The sequence below is a fragment of the Chlorocebus sabaeus genome, chromosome 9 (genome assembly GCF_047675955.1).
Source record: "Chlorocebus sabaeus isolate Y175 chromosome 9, mChlSab1.0.hap1, whole genome shotgun sequence".
NCBI classification, from domain to species: Eukaryota; Metazoa; Chordata; class Mammalia; order Primates; family Cercopithecidae; genus Chlorocebus; species Chlorocebus sabaeus.
The window spans coordinates 8,052,811-8,070,742 of NC_132912.1; the positions used below are offsets into that span (position 1 = coordinate 8,052,811).

At 40.3% G+C, this 17,932-nt stretch overlaps 1 protein-coding gene across 2 annotated transcripts in view; it reads left to right on the forward strand.

The window, feature by feature from the left end:
• The window catches only part of TAF3 (TATA-box binding protein associated factor 3), a 199,996-nt gene that overhangs the window by 132,003 nt on the left and 50,061 nt on the right, over positions 1-17,932 (forward strand). For both annotated transcript variants that reach the window (XM_008002223.3, XM_037983327.2), the window contains exon 3: positions 13,565-15,393. In XM_008002223.3, coding sequence (XP_008000414.1) covers positions 13,565-15,393 — 1,829 coding nt within the window. The remainder of the gene's footprint in view (positions 1-13,564; positions 15,394-17,932) is intronic.

Here is a 17,932-nt window from a genome sequence, read left to right on the forward strand (position 1 = left end):
TCTTGAGACTTAAAGGGAGATAGAGAAGTATAGAGTGACCCAGGGAAGAGTGTTCCCATGGGAGGGGAGCAGACTATGTGGGCATGAAGACCCTGCGGAGAGAAAGGCCTTGGTGCCTTCCAGAAGTTTGGAGAATAATTGTGTGTCTTGAGCAGAAAGTTCCTCACATGGCTAGTTCTTTGAATTAAACTCAAACATGTCCTAATTTGGATTTGGAGAAACGTCTTACCAGATATAGTCATAGTGTTACAGTTCCTGAAGCATATTTATTCTTTTCATGAAATCCCTCTGAGGATGGAGTTACTTTCAAGCAAAGTCTTTTAAGTCAGTAGTCCATCAAAGTACTGGATGTTGATGAGTGTATATCCATGTAGTCATATACAATTATCCTCATTATGCACAGATTCTGTTTTTCACGATCATTTGAAGACATGCAGAGCAGCAAAAATTCAGTCGTGTGCGTTGCATGTTCCCAGCTGAGGTCGAACAAGGCAGGGCTCTGCCTTCGGTGTCAGCTCTCACACTATAAGGAAGTGTTGGTTTTCACCATCTCAGTAGTACCATGTTTTTCTCATTCTGTGCTTTTGTTGGGGATTTTGTGTCTAAAATGGCCCCTAAGCATAGTGCTGAAGTCCCGTCTAGTGGTCCCAATGCCAGAGGCAGTGATGTGCCTCATAGAGAAAATGCATGTGTTACATAAGCCTCTTCTAGGCATGAGTTACAGTGCTGTGCACTGGGAGTTCCATGTTAATGGATCGTTAATGTCTTAGATAAGGTGTCTTTAAGCAGAAGCACATGTAAAACAGGGTATGCATCGATTAGCTGATGAAACTGTTGTGACCAGAGACTTATAGGAACCTAACCTTGTATTTCTCTTAGGAGTAGTGGTTCAGTATTTGTTAGTTCTGTGTTACCATAACTACTGCAAATAACAAGAAGTGACTGTATGTGTACATATGAATATATAGCTAACATGTCATTGTGTAACAAGCCACCCCCAAACTTTAGCAGCTTAAAACAGCAACGTTTACTAGCTTACAATTCCATGAGTTTGCATTTTGGGTTGGCTCAGCTGTGCGGCTCTTCTGCTGGACGAGGCTGGGCTCACCCATACATTTACTGTTGGCTGGTGGTCAATGGCTTTGCTCCTATGCCTGGTGCTTTGGCTGGGGCCCTGGGCCACACACGTCATCACCCCGCAGGCTAACCTGGGCTCATTCCTGTGACAGTGGTTGCAGGTTTCCCAAGAGCAGCCAGGAGGGCAAGCCCTTAGGGTGCAGCTGCTTTCCATGCCTCTGCTTCTGTCACATTTGCCCATTGGCCAAAGCAAGTCACACAGCCACCCAAAATCATCTCTACCTCTTGATGAGAACAGCTGTAGAAGCCCTGTGGAAGGGCATAGATGCAGGGAGGGTGAGAATGTCTGTTCATTTTTACAGTCTGACTCATACTTTTCATACTAAATCATTTACATACAAACTCATTTTTTACATACTTTGTCTTACGGTTACTCAAAAGCCAAAGAGGTAGTACTTTCTGTTAACCCAAACTGGCATAAGAGGAAACTGAAGTTCAGAAGGTTGAAGGAACCACATAGCCAATAATGGGCAGAGGCACATCATACATGTCTCTATGATTGTAGGGTTTTTATTCTGTCTCTACTGTTTTGCCTTCTGATAGATAAGTGGCTAATTTGCCTAATTTGTCTTATTCCTGGGGTGGGGAAGGAATTGCATTGAGATTAGTTTCATCCCTATAGAGCAATACTGTTGTCTCTCTTAGAAAAGAAACTGTATCCTTTGCATAGTCTTACTATTTTAAGTTCAGGAAAATCGTGATGATAGTGATTTGTGAATGCGTGGTGTTTGATTATAAATTCGATTGGCACAAAGGGCCTACATCCTGGATATGGAATCTCAATTGTGACAGAATTTATCCTGAAAGACTTAAAGGAAGATGATTAAAATATTAGAGATATTGACATTGTCTGAAGAGATCTACTTGTATTTATTTCTTGCAAAAAAAAAAATCCACAATATTACCATAGCCAGGCCCTATTATGCTATTGTAATCATGGTTGAACCAAGAAGGGTGATTAACGATAGCAATTTATTGTATCTGAGGAGGAGAGAAAATAGGAGATGTTGTCGTTATCATAAATCATATCATAAATAACCAAAAAGAAGCACTCAGAATGGTTGTGTGGTGTCAGCAGCCAGCCCTTTCAGGCACGTTAGCCCAGGATGTAGCCATAGAAACCCCAAAGTCATATTGTTATCTTAGTCTTGCTGCAGTTATGTGATACAACAGTATTAACATATAGATTAGGCCATTTATAATACTAGGTGTCATTTCAGGTTGGCTTGCTTATATAGCATTTTAGTTTTTTATTGTACAGAATGTTAGTGAAATAGTGCTTTTTTACAGGTCAGTGTGTATCTAGGTATTTATAACACATCATATTCACTCTACTATTAATTTCTTGTGTTATTGATTGGTTGTAATGTATGAATTGTCATTGCCTAATTGTCTTGTCTTTGCTAGTAATTTCATTTTTTAAGTAAACAGGTTTATTTTAAAAATACATACCCACTTACACATGTTGAGTTGTGTTTTAGGGGTCTAATTTCTGTTACATTATAGACAGGACAATTTAAAAATATTTTATAAGGAGATGTCAATGGAATTAAATATTTTTAGCCTCATTTAGTACTAGAAGATGTAATGATGAAGTGGATTTGATTGTTGTTGACACCATTCCCTTCTTTTCCTTCCCAGCATCCAGCGCCTGTATTCCTATTATTTCCTGACTGCCCCAACCTCTTCTCCTCACAGCAGCTTCCCAGCTGGGCCTGACCCTGACCTTCCTGGCAGTAGTACCCTGTGTTCCACAGTCACCTCATCCTCAACATTCCATCACATTGTTTCACTTCGGTTCCATTTTTCCAGTCTTCTCACTTTAAAAAGTAGGATAGAGTTGTTCGTTTGTTAGTTTCATGGTCTTAAAAATATTTTCACAGCAACATTTTAAAGATATTGCCTTTACCCAAACATATAAATCAAGTGGTAGAATTTCAAGAACTGTTGCATGCTCAGTAAGGTATTTAGGGGCAAGAGTAACTCTGTCCTGGCCTTTAGATCATCCCACACACGTTGTCAACTACATGTAGAGATGGCCCTAATAATAAAGATCTTCATCTCTTACAAGGAGGAGGTCAGATGTCAGTACTCAGTTTTACAGATGAGAAAACTTAGGTCTTGGGAGATGAAATGGGCTGTGCTGGGTTGAACTTGGCTCTGTGAACAGATCCCAGGTGTCATTTCAATTCGGTTTCCTGCCCAGCCAGCATTTCCATCCTGCCTTCATACCCCTTGATGTGGCTCCGTGTGTACCTTGTGCAGATTCCTGCCTACCACTTGAACTGATGGCCACAAAATGTGTTTGATTAAGGACAGCCAATCATGTCTTATTTGTCTTTGTAGTCCTAGTTAACACAGAGCTCTCCATAGTGAGATTCAGAGTGCACACCATAGGCAAATGAATACATTAGTCCTAGTTAATACAGAGCTCTCCATAGTGAGACTCGAGTGCACTCCATAGGCGAATGAATGAATTAGTCCTAGTTAACACAGAGCTCTCCATAGTGAGATTCAGAGTGCACACCATAGGCAAATGAATACATTAGTCCTAGTTAACACAGAGCTCTCCATAGTGAGATTCAGAGTGCACTCCATAGGCAAATGAGTGGATTAGTCCTAGTTAACACAGAGCTCTCTGTAGTGACATTCAGAGTGCAGTCCATAGTTGAATGAATTAGCTCTAGTTAACACAGAGCTCTCCACAGTGAGATTCAGAGTGCACTCCATAGGCGAATGAATGAATTAGTTCTAGTTAATACAGAGCTCTCCATAGTGAGATTCAGAGTGCACTCCATAGGCAAATGAGTGGATTAGTCCTAGTTAACACAGAGCTCTCCACAGTGAGATTCAGAGTGCACTCCATAGGCGAATGAATGAATTAGTTCTAGTTAACAGCTCTCCATAGTGAGGTTCAGAGTGCACTCCATAGGCGAATGAGTGGATTAGTCCTAGTTAACACAGAGCTCTCCATAGTGAGATCCAGAGTGCACTCCATAGGTGAATGAGTAAATTAGTTCTAGTTAACACAGAGCTCTCTGTAGTGAGATTCAGAGTGCAGTCCATAGTTGAATGAATTAGTTCTAGTTAACACAGAGCTCTCCACAGTGAGATTCAGAGTGCACTCCATAGGCGAATGAATGAATTAGTTCTAATTAACACAGAGCTCTCCATAGTGAGGTTTAGAGTGCACTCCATAGGTGAATGAATGAATTTTAGTGGCACTGAGTCACTTCAAGGAACTGGTTACAATAAACATACCTAAATTCAACAAATAGAAAGGTATTTTTTGAAAAAAGTGTGCTGTTTTGTTTTTTAACTTCTCTGCCCCACCTCTCCCACATTGTCCAAGCATTCATTTAAATGATCCTTTCATTTGCTAGTAAAAGAGGAATCTATCATAAAAGCAGTGACATGTATGGACTAATAGGAAAGTTTGTGCATCATTGTAGAAATTAATTTCTACATCTACATACATTTTTCATTTACAGATCTGACACAAGATTGTGTGTACACTTTTAACCAGTCATAAGAAGTCTAGCTTTAAATACGTTTAATTTTTGATGAAATAGGCCGGGCGCGGTGGCTCAAGCCTGTAATCCCAGCGCTTTGGGAGGCCGAGACGGGCGGATCACGAGGTCAGGAGATCGAGACCATCCTGGCGAACACGGCGAAACCCCATCTCTACTAAAAAATACAAAAAAACTAGCCGGGCGAGGTGGCGGGCGCCTGTAGTCCCAGCTACTCGGGAGGCTGAGGCAGGAGAATGGCGTAAACCCGGGAGGCGGAGCTTGCAGTGAGCTGAGATCCGGGCCACTGCACTCCAGCCTGGGCGACAGAGCCAGACTCCATCGCAAAAAAAAAAAAAAAAAAAAAAAAAAAAAAATTTTGATGAAATATATGCAGATAGCATTTTGTTGTTCCTTTGCTTAAAAATTGAAGAATACAAGCGTATTTTCTGCTTAGTTTGAGAACATGCCACTGAATTTTAAAGTTGCACGCATCTGTGTAGTTAGTCAGATAAAAAGCTTTTATGCCATGTGCAAACAATTTCCCTTTATTTCCTGATGTCTATGAACTTTTTAGATTATAGTGTTTCTTTAAAGGCATTTACTATTCTAGTTAAAAAGATATTTTGTTCTAAGTCAATATTTATAGTAGCTTAGAATTAACCTCCCAAAAATCCTTTTGGTGTGTTCAGACCTTATTGCCTTATTCTGTTTTTGTCTGAGAAGTTTAGAAAAGAAGCATGTTTTTCTCATTATTCCTCAGGAGAATATAGGGAGTGTGGATTATTTATTTGTGTTATTAATGAAAGAAAATTGAAATGGAGTTTGTGGTGTCCTGCTCCCATCAACGTTTGTAAAGCTTTTGAAAGATAGGGATTAATATGGATACATTTTGTTGCTTTTATATGATTAAAACGATTTGACAGTTGTTCTGCAGTCACACTCTGATGCTTTTAGGGTAAAGGATCATGATGTCTACAACTTATTCTCAAATAGTTTCCCAAAATTATACTATAATTATGTAATTATATTAATATATGTAGTTATATAATACATATGTTAATTAGTGCATCTGGTTAAAGGGTATTCATGAATTCTTTGTGTATTCTTACAACTTTTCTATGTTTGAAATTATTTCAAATTAAAAAATTAAAAAATAGGCCGGGTGCGGTGGCTCACGCCTGTAATCCCAGCACTTTGGGGGGGCCAAGGTGGGCAGATCAGGAGGTCAGGAGTTCGCGACCAGCCTGTCAGCATAGTGAAACCCCGTCTGTACTAAAAATACAAAAGTTAGCCAGACATGGTGGCACATGCCTGTAATCCCAGCTACTCGGGAGGCTGAGGCAGGAGAATCGCTTGGCCCTGGGAGGTGGAGGTTGCAGTGAGCTGGAATCGCGTCACTGCACTCTAGCCTGGGCAACAGAGTGAGACTTTGTCTCATAAAATATAATAATAATAATAATAATTTAAAAATAATTTTACAGTCAAATGTTGACCTGGAACCATTGATTGTTTAAACAAGAAGATACCTTAGAAAGCATCTCTGTCTCCCTGTTTTTGTATACATTATGATCAGATACCCAACTACCAATTAAATATCTACCTAAAAGTGAATCTCTAGCTGTGGTGATGAATTTGTGCCGAGCCATTCATATTATTTCACATCGTTTCCCTTTTTGGTCTGGTGAAAAAAGTATACCAGACATGCAAAACACTTGGCAGAATGAAGAGTTCCTTCTTACTGTGGCCATTTTTTCTTGGAATTCTAGCATTCACGTTTTAGTGACTCTATGAAAAACATGGAAAACTAGGGTTGTTAAGAGAGGACATGAATTTTAGTTAAGATTTTTTTGAAAATAGGTATTACCACCCTGGTTTAGGTGTGATTCTTCATGTCTTTAGTTGTTGTTGGTGTCTTTTTTCTACTAGAAATATAGGGGTTATATCATAATTCATGGGATTCTCTGATGAATGACAGTTTAATCAATTATAACACACAACATAATTTTCAACACATTCTCACACATGGGAAGAGCAAATCAAAAGTCATGTCACTATTAACTTTAACCAAACTTTAGCACAAGCAGAAAAGGTAACACTGTTAACTTTAACCCAACTTTAGCAAAAGCAGAAAAGGTGACACCACTTTTGTGAACAATCCTTACTATGCCTTTAGGGACATGAGCATTAATACCTATCCAGAACTACCTTTCCTTAATTAAATACCCACTGTCCTTCAAAGCCTCCCCAACCGCCCTCGATTGCTTTCATGGCGCGATGGAGAGATTAGGGCAGATGGCTGAGGTGATAGTCACATCACCCACAGATGCTAACTCTGGACGTGTGCTGCTGTTGGATGGTTTTACAGAGATTACGGGGAGAGTTGTTTTTTGTAATCTTCTCAAAAGGGTTGTAAGGTTAACTTTACAAGACATATCTCTATTATTGATGGGTATTATTATTTGGAAGTTTGAATACTTACCTTTAATTAGCAATTAATTTTCAGAATGCTCTCAAGATAAATGGTGCTAATGAACTCGTCTTGTTGATCAAGGAACTCCAGTGCACTAAGAAGTTGAAGAATTTGTTTAAAAACTTACAATTAACAATCAAATTTTTAAATTACTTTTTTCGGTATTTGTTTCTCACATATGTACAGGAGAGTCCTTTTCTTCCATTTCAGAACACTAAATTAACAGAAAATGAGTTCTCAGTTCTCTGGAAATAAAAATCTTTGAAATACTTCATATATACACATGCTCTCTCTCTCACTTTCTCTTTCTTTCTCAATGTTGGAACACAGCTATTATTATTATGATGATGATGTCTATATTTGTGTTAAAGTAGAAAGGGCGTGTGACCCAAATATTTTCTTTACTATTTTTGCAATAACATATCAAGATTAGATATCTTGTAATATTAAGCTTATGCTGACCAAATTTTGCAGTTTTATAATACACAGGCTTCCACAGATTAGTATAGGAAAATATTTTTAAGACATTTGTAGGATATTTTACAGATTATTAATAAATGATGGTCATTATACACATGCATGTTGCCATTCAATTATTACCAAACTGAAGTTCACCTTTACCAGTGGTAAAGGCTAAACAGTTCAATGGCCATTACACATTTGTCTTATTCCAAACACTTAAAACATAGAATTAAAATTATTCATGTAGTAAAAAGCCAGATACTCATTATGTGTAACCATCAACCAAGTCTGCATTTGAGCAGGCAGAAGCTAGATCAACTGTATTTATTTGTTTTAATTTTTAAAATTCTAATATGTTTAAAATAAAATATATTCACTCAAGTGAAGAACTTTTATACCAGGAGAATGGATTGACTACCATTGGACATTTCTGCAGCAGTGAAAAGAAGTAAACTACAGCTACCTGCATCAACCTGGGGTAATCTGAGAAACATAATGTTGGGTTAAAAAAAAAAAAAAAAAAAAAGACCATTATAGTATCATACCATGTATATCAAGTTTAAAAACAAGCAAACTACGTACAAATGTGGTAAAACTACAAAGGAAACAGATTGAAGATCAAGATAGCAGTTCACTGGGGGCTGGGGTAGGAGTGGAGAAAGCAGGGGTGGATGGGAAAGGAGCCGCAGGCCTGGGAGGGCCCTGCTCATGCTCTTCTGAAGCAGGCGATGGCCTCGCAGGTACTCACTGATTGTTATGCTTCGTAACTTCCATGCGCGTTACTTATTCCTGCTGGTAGATATCAGATCATTTCTAATTTTAAAAATTGTTTAAGTATCTTTACACTTTTTCCTTTTTTTATTAAAAGTTTCAGGCTTTTGGCCGGGCGCTGTGGCTCTTGCCTGTAATCCCAGCACTTTGGGAGGCCGAGGCGGGCGGATCACGACGTCAGGAAATCGAGACCATCCTGGCTAACACAGTGAAACCCCGTCTCTACTAAAAATACGCACACACAAAACTAGCCGGGCATGGTCGCGGGGCCTGTAGTCCCAGCTTCTGGGGAGGCTGAGGCAGGAGAATGGCGTGAACCCGGGAGGCGGAGCTTGCAGTGAGCCGAGATCGCACCACTGCACTCCAGCCTGGGGCACAGAGCGAGACTCCGTCTCAAAAAAAAAAAAAAGAAAAAAAAAAGTGTAAATTAAACTAATAAAAATAAGAAACTTTTGTTGGCTCTAAAAAAAACTATTTTAAAACGTTTGTATTTTTGAGTATTCCTAAAACCAACACTTGAAGTGGTTTAGTTTTACAATTCATTTCTATTCCTTTAAATAACATAAAGGAATGAATACAAGTTTTTGGGAGGCTGAGGCAGGAGAATGGCGTAAACCCGGGAGGCGGAGCTTGCAGTGAGCTGAGATCCGGCCACTGCACTCTAGCCTGGGCGACAGAGCAAGACTCCGTCTCAAAAAAAAAAAAAAAAAAAGTAATATAAAGGAATGAATATAAATTTTTGTGGTAGGGACCTGAAAAACAAAAGTGAAAATAAACAATAAAAAGAAAATAACAAAAACAGAATAAACCCCCAACTTGTGGCATCCTACTTTAAATCAAGCTTAATGTTAATTTTTTTTTTACTCAAACACAAACAACCATCATTTTTTGATACCCTTATGAGTTATTTGAGCTCTAAATTCAAAATAAACCAATATATTTTCTAAAGTAGTTGTGTGAAACCATCCCATTTTTTCCTAGCCAAGCCTCACATTCTTCCTTCATTCAAAGGCCCATCTTGTAGCCATTTTGCCAGTTCTAATCTGATAGAATTGCACATTAGTAAAATAATACAGTATGTCTTACTATACAGAAAAGTCCAGATTTTCAAGTTATTCTAACTACAAAACAGGCCTTACATCCAGAAGACTTGAAACTGTCTTACTAGTAGTCCTGGGTATCCCCTGTATTCCCTTTCTAGGGAATGCTTAGAGTACAGCAGTTTCCCTCTGGTCTCCCAGCATCTCCCTAAGGCCTTCCCTGAGGGACACACATTGGTAGAACTGAGCTAGATCCAGATTAGTCCCCAGAGTTAGAAGAGCAGGGTGCACCATGACATACTCTAAAGACCCTTTATCCTGCTTAAGCCAGACCTTTGTCGTTCTGCTTTGGCATCATTGGGATTTATGAACCTCTGTGGAGTAGGAGGAGGTTCTTTGAAATTTGGAAATGTAATACTAATAAATGAATGTCCATTCACTTTCAGAATACCCTAAAGCTGTCTTCTTTCTGATTTTCTCATGTTTATCTGTTGGCAGTTGAGCAGATCTGAAATTGGTCTTGTCATTCTGATAACGGAGACGAGGGAGGGAGGGAGCGAAAAGTTTAGATGAGTTGAATGTGGTAGGTCTAGGACAGGGGTCAGCAAACCTTTTTTTGTAAAGAGCTGAATGGTAAATATTCTAGGCTTTCTTTGTTGCATGTATAACTGGAACACAGTAGAGCCCAAAGGGAGTACATGGTTATTTCTAGTTGCTAAGAGAAGGCATTACAGAAGAGGTAATACTTGATGGGAGCCTTGGAAGTTGCCAACATGTTAGGAAGGAAAAGACCTTTCAGGCACGGGGAATCGCATGTGCAGAGGTACAGGAGTGTGACCACATATTTGGGGATTGCAGATAAGTCAGCGTGGCTGGAATGGGTAGAGCACACAGGAGCTCACTGTGAATGATGAGGTTACTTCCCTAGCTTGTTTGAGGAAGCACCTTGTCAGTCATACTGGAGAAATTGGATTTTTTTATTTTATTTTTTCCTCCGATTTCACAGATGGAGAGGATTTTTGTATTTTAGAATAGTGATTTTCAAACATGTTTTAGCCTCACAACAAAAGCTTTTATGGAAGCTCTGCATGTAAAATAAATAACCCGAGGCATAACTCTTCCGTGTAATAAAGAACAGCCGTCTCTATTGTGCAGTAGCCTCAGAAGGGGTTCTACAGACCCTCAATTTCCAAGGGATGCCTTTTACAAACTGCTTCTGGAGGAAGCAGTGAAAGGTTTTTAAGATGAGGAACCAGACGCTCAGATTTGCGTGTTCAGAAGATCACCGTAGGACGACGTGAGAGATGGTTCTGAGAAAGCTGCACTGGAGGCAGAGACTAGGTAGAAGGTCCTTGCAGCCCTACAGAGAAGAGGTGCTGAACACTGAAATTAACCAGACAGAAGCAGGGGGAAAGCACATGAAAGCAAACAGTAGAAAACTTGTGCTGTCGATTCAGATCTGGGGGAGAAGACGGTAGAGAATCTAGAATGACGCCAGTTTCCTGACTTGGGACCTGGTGGATGATGCCATCATTATTGTGAATCGGCAGCATAATTGATAAGGTTGTGATTTTGTTTATGATTTACTAAGTGCTTTCCCATGCATCACCTCACGTGTTCTCTATCTGTGCACCCTTCATGCTTTTGCAGCATGGCTTCTGCTGTTGGCCTCATCCTCATTGACCTCGTAAGCATTTGGCTTTGTTCACTTGGCCTCTGCTTTAAAACTCTTGCTGCCTTGATCTCTTTGACATCTGACCCTCCATGTATTTCTTTAATCCTTCTTCCTCTTCTTTCTATGTATAGGTATTCCTCAAAATACCTGAACCTGTTTCCTCTTGTTTCTTCCTTGTTCATATCATCCATCACGGTGACTTTAGTTATCTCAACAACGTTCTTTCTCTCACGCACTCTGCCCTGTTTTCTCATCATCTGTATTATATTTCAGCTGCCGAGTAGCCATTGCAGACTAAATGTTTATCAAACTCTGTGTCTAGGGATTGAGCTAATAATCATTGTCCTTTTCTATTTCCTTATTTCCTGTTTCTGTTCATCACTACATTTATCACTCACCAAGGCTCAAAGCTTTTTCTTTCCCCCCCTTTTTTTTTTAATTTAAAAATAGGGTCTTGCTCTGTCGCCCAGGCTGGAGTGCAGTGGCGCAATCACAGCTCATTGCAGCCTCAACCTCCTGGGCTCAGGTGACCCTCGCACCTCAGTCTCCCAGGTAGCTGGGACTACAGGCACGCACCACGATGCCCAGCTAATTTTTGTATTTTTTGGTAAAGACGGGGTCTCACTATGTTGCCCAGGCTGGTTTCAAACTCCTGTGCTCAGGTAATCCTACTGCCTCGGCCTCCCAGGATGTTGGCATTACAGGCATGAGCCACCATGCCTGACCAGGCTCAAAGCTTTGAAATTGTATTTGAGTCCTTGCTTAATTCATATACCCAAATCATTTATCAGATTCTATCCATTCTATCCTCAGAATATCCTTCACCTCTGCTGCTTCCTGATCATTTCCACTATTCTAGCTCTGACCCTTACTTCCTGTCACATCACTTCAGTAACCCATGATATTGCTCTCCTTCAGTACCCGTTACCTCCCACCCCCATCCATCATGCATGGTCCTGCCAGTGTGACTTTTCCCAACACATACCCCACACGTTTTTCTCTGTTGTCTAAAAGCCTTCTAGGTCCAAACTACCAGTAGAATAAAGATTATATTTCTTTTTCTGGAATTCAAACGTCCTAGAATCTGGATGCAACTTTACTAAACCTGCTTCCTACTGCTCCCCACCTTGCACTCTACTTTCCAGACAAATCATTTTCTGTTTCTCATACACTCCCTGTGTTTCACCTTCATCTCTTTGTCATCTGACCCTTTGTCCTGGACTTCACCACTTCCAGTCTCCAAGTATCCCAAACGCTGCATAATTAGTCAAACCTCACCCGCATGCTTGACCTCACTGAGATCTGTCTCTCCTTTGACCTGCTGTAGCACTTTATCTGTCTGTGGCACTAAACACTTTCTGTGGGCTAGGCACATCCTTTATTGCTGCACTAAACTGTGAGCTCTTTTAGTTATGATTTATTTCTGATTTATTTCAGTGGCTCTTTTAGACTTTATCATTGTGCATTATATACTTAGTTAATAAGCGTCGGGAGAAATAATCTGATCTTAGAACAACTCAGCCAAGTAGATAGGGCAAGTAACATCGGCTCCTTTTTGAAAGATGAGGAAACAGGCTCAGAGAGGTTAAGAGAGTCCCTAAGGCTGGTTGCTCTCTAGTGCCAGAACTCTAGCCGAAAAACCATTTGTCAAGTGCCTAAACCAAGTGTATTTCATTGCACCATACTCCCTCTCCAAGTGGCTCACATCAAGCAAGCAAAACAGAAGACATAAGTAGTATACGAATTTGTTATAAAAGTCCTAAAAATACCTTTCTGTCATTCCTGATAATAATAATCCGTACTAAGTCCTATAACAATCCATCTCTTGATTTTTTAGATGGGCGTGTGGTTGTGCACATGTGCTTCTATGTGCATGAGAGGGAGACAGAGAAAGAAGGTGTTTACTGGTTAGGAAAAGAATTAATTCAGGAAACAACACAAGGCCAACTGGAAACACTGAGCAATTTCTGGATCCTGAGGTTAGGGCCAGACCATGTGAAAGGGCAATGATCTATTTGTACATTCGCTGTTATTGACTACCGCTCTTTAAAGAATGATGGCACACATGTTTGGAAGATCCTTGAAAACTAACTTACTTTTTAAACACTGTCAATAATTTCCTTTTTTTTTTTAAGAAATCATGCTTGAACACCGCATGTTCTCACTCATAAGTAGGAGTTGAACATTGAGAACACATGGACACAGGGAGGGGAACATCACACACCCGGGCCTGTTGGGGGGTCTGGGGCTAGGGGAGGTATAGCGTTAGGAGAAATACCTAATGTAAATGATGAGTTGATGGGTGCAGCAAATTAACAGGACACATGTAGACCTCTGTAACAAACCTGCACGTTGTGCCCATGTACCCTAGAACTTCAAGTATAATGATAAAAAAGAAAGAAAAAAGAAATCATGTTTGAAGCATTGTTTTTATTTCTTAGATTTTGTTACATTCCAATAATATTTCTTTTTTTCTTCCTTTTTCTTCCTTTACCAGAAGAAGAGGAGGAGCAGGTGCCCACTGATGGAGGCACATCAGCAGAAGCCATGCAAGTTCCCTTGGAAGAAGATGATGAATTGGAGGAGGAAGAAATTATTAATGATGAGAATTTCTTGGGTAAGAGACCACTGGATAGTCCTGAAGCTGAAGAACTGCCAGCCATGAAGCGGCCTCGGCTATTAAGCACTAAAGGGGACACGCTAGATGTTGTGTTATTGGAAGCTCGAGAGCCACTCAGCTCAATAAATACTCAAAAGATCCCACCAATGCTTTCTCCAGTCCACGTACAGGACAGTACAGACTTGGCACCTCCCTCACCTGAGCCTCCAATGTTGGCTCCAGTTGCAAAATCCCAAATGCCAACTGCAAAACCATTAGAAACAAAATCATTTACACCTAAAACAAAGACTAAAACTAGCTCTCCAGGACAGAAGACTAAATCGCCTAAAACCACCCAGTCACCAGCAATGGTCGGAAGTCCTATTCGATCACCAAAAACTGTATCCAAAGAAAAGAAATCACCTGGACGTTCTAAGAGCCCCAAGAGTCCCAAGAGCCCCAAGGTCATGACTCATATTCCCCAAACACCTGTGAGGCCTGAAACACCAAACAGGACGCCTTCAGCTACCGTCAGTGAAAAAGCCAGTAAAGAGACCATCCAGGTAAAACAAATACAGACACCCCCTGATGCTGGGAAACTGAACAATGAGAATCAGCCGAAAAAGGCTGTGGTAGCAGATAAAACAATTGAGGCCTCTATCGATGCTGTGATTGCACGAGCCTGTGCTGAGCGAGAGCCAGATCCTTTCGAATTTTCTTCTGGATCAGAATCTGAAGGAGACATTTTTACCAGCCCTAAGAGAATTTCAGGCCCAGAGTGTACCACTCCCAAAGCTTCCACTTCCACGAACAATTTCACAAAGTCAGGATCCACTCCTCTGCCTCTTTCCGGTGGAACTTCAAGTTCCGATAACTCATGGACAATGGATGCCTCCATTGATGAGGTTGTACGTAAAGCCAAACTGGGAACACCTTCGAATATGCCCCCCAACTTTCCTTATATCTCTTCTCCGTCAGTGTCTCCTCCCACTCCCGAACCTCTCCACAAGGTATATGAGGAGAAAACCAAGCTGCCTTCCTCCGTGGAGGTAAAGAAGAAGTTGAAAAAGGAACTCAAGACTAAAATGAAAAAGAAAGAAAAGCAGAGAGATAGGGAGAGGGAAAAAGACAAGAACAAGGACAAAAGTAAGGAGAAGGATAGAGTGAAAGAGAAAGAGAAAGACAAGGAAGCTGGCAGGGAAACAAAGTATCCCTGGAAGGAATTTCTTAAAGAGGAAGAGGCAGATCCCTATAAATTTAAAATCAAAGAATTGGAAGATGTTGATCCCAAAGTGAAATTGAAAGATGGACTTGTGAGGAAGGAGAAAGAGAAGCATAAAGATAAGAAGAAAGACAGAGAGAAAGGCAAGAAAGATAAAGATAAGAGAGAGAAAGAAAAAGTGAAAGATAAAGGCAGAGAAGATAAGATGAAAGCCCCAGCACCCCCACTGGTGTTGCCCCCAAAAGAGTTGGCCCTGCCCTTGTTCAGCCCTGCCGCCGTCGCCAGGGTCCCAGCCATGCTGCCGTCTCTGTTACCAGTGCTTCCGGAAAAACTGTTTGAGGAGAAAGAGAAGCCGAAGGAGAAAGAAAAGAAAAAGGACAAAAAGGAGAAGAAGAAAAAGAAGGAGAAAGAGAAGGAGAAGAAGGAGAAGGAGAAGGAAAGAGAGAAAGAGAAGAGAGAGCGAGAGAAGAGAGAAAAAGAGAAGGAGAAACACAAGCATGAAAAAGTAAGCAGTTTCTCATTCTTGGCCCTATCTGAACAGAGTCCTAGTGAGAAACACAGGTAAACAAAGCCCAAATTGTATCTGTATTCTGGATGTAAATCACCCATCACTTAAGTGGAAATACATTTGTAATGAGGTTACAAAATTTAATTTTAATTCTAAAACCCATAAACCTGTAATCAAGCCCTCAATACACTAGCAGATGTTAAAAATTCATAGCTTAAGAGGCATCTAATCACAGACTATAAATTCTCTATTAGCTATAGTGATCCCTGGCAATTTAAAAAAAGCAAATCTGGGTTCTTAAATTGTGAATAATATTTATGTGAATTATCAAGTCTACTACATTGTATTTTGTACCCAAATATTGAGAAAGGCAGCATCCATATTTCTAAAAGCATGCAAAACCACGGCACTATTTTAAGAGGACAGCAAGGCCCGTGGAAGGACCACTGCTTTGGTTTTCTTTTTGGTGAGCCATTTTGGCATGTGTTTAGGATTATGGCTGTCTACAGAACTTTCCGTAGCATCTTTTATTCCTTCTGTTTTCTGCTTTAATAAGATAAGGGCATATTTCTGAGTATCTAGGCTGGTCTGTCAGCCTGGTGAGTGGGCAGAAAGTAATCCCACATGGCAGAAATGTTTCACCATTTCAGTAAGTCAGACTTAATTTCATAGTGTACAGCCAGAGAAACTGATAGAAACCCCACAGTTTTGTAGACACTGGGGCCTCAGTCCTCAGGCTGTGACCTCTGCTTACCCGCCTTTGCTTTTCAGTCCATGGTTCCTTGGATTACAGCAGCCGGCTGGGTTATTTGAAAATTTCTCATAAACTTTCTGAAAAAGTATCTATTCATGGTGCCACCCCTAGAGCTCCTAATGATCCTTTCCCTGCCCTCTGAAAGTTATCCTCTTTGAGCTTGGCTACAAAATATCCAATAATTTTTTTCATATGAGGAAATTTGATGTATTTGACCTGCAGCAGATGTATTACCAATAAATTTGGAATATTTTTAACTTCAAACTTACCTAGAAAAATTAGTGTAGTTGACAGCAGTAATGGCAACTCCCGTTTTTCTGCCTACCTTGATTCTTTCTTTGTTCTCTTTGGCTATTCTAAAGTATAAAGAAGTGAAATGGGAATTCTGATATCAATAACTGAACATTGACAAGTTAACAAGACACAGAAATCCAACTCTTATTTCCATTTTAAAAATCATTTTATTATATTATTATGCAATTTCTATACAGTAGTTGTCAGGTTTTAAAGCAGATCCATACGTCTTATTTTCTCCTCCTAACACATCTGTGACATGGGTCCAGCAGGTAGTATTAGCAATATTTATGGTAGAGAAACTGAGCCTGAGAGAGTGACTTGGCCAAGATCAGGATGACACAGCTAGCAAGAGCTGGGTCAGTTACACTGCAGAAAAACTTCACATGGTGAGGTGTTTGTTATTAGAGATGTTGCCTGACAGCAGTTAGTCATTTATCCCTCGTGTAACTAGTAACTTGGCAGCTGAGCCCTCAGTAGATCAAACAGGGGACTGTTGCTTTCACCACCGTCTTCACTTTGGAAAGTCAATGGAGTTGTTTCAACAGCCATTATGAATTGGAGTGAAGCCATCAGATGAAGTTTGTCACAGCAGTCCCATGCCTTTCTACAGCATCTACCTGACTTTAGGGAAGAAAAGTCCCTCAGACCACCTTGGTGGAAGGCAAAGGCTCAGTCCCTCGAAGCGCAGAGTTCACCTGAGAGAAAGATACACGTTCTTGGATCAGTTTTGATGGGCTGTGGAGCAGGTACATGGCAAAACTAAAAATGTAGAAAATTCAGCTATCTTATAAGACCTTTATAAATAATAGATAGTAATGTCTATAGAGTTAGACCTGAGTTCAGATCCTGACCTTTGTGAAATGGTTAAGTTATTTATATAAGGATTAAATGAGAACATACAGGGCGTGCTTAGTACCATATCTGACGCATAAATGTTGGTAGATGGAGAGGGTGTTCCATTCTGAATCAGACGATAAAATGTAGGAACCTGGAGATTGCTGCCCTATTGGACCGTATCAGCTAGCCTGTGTTAATACCGGCAGGTCAGCTATTAGTAGGTTTTAAAAATTATTCTACTTCCTTGGCATTCTTTGGAATATTAGCCCTTGATACAAATAGGAAAGGATAAAGGTTAGGACAACCCATGGAAATGCCATTGACAAGGAGTAGTAATTGGGATAGTGACATAAACGTTAAGACTTCCCTTTCTTCAACCCCATTTAAATCCCCCAAGCACCACGGCATATGAGTAAACAAAAATACACCTGAAATGCGGATCCATATGGTCCAAGAATTTTCCAACAAATCTACAGAAGTAAGGCACCAAAGGTAAACTGAAGTGAGACATATCTAAGCTGCCCCAAGAAAATGTCTTCAGCCAAAAGAATGAAGGCCACAATCTCGTTTTCCCTTCTCGTCATCCTGGCCAAGAGCAATTCTCATGGACACTTGCCAGATCGGCAAGCAAGAGCATTTGTTTAAATT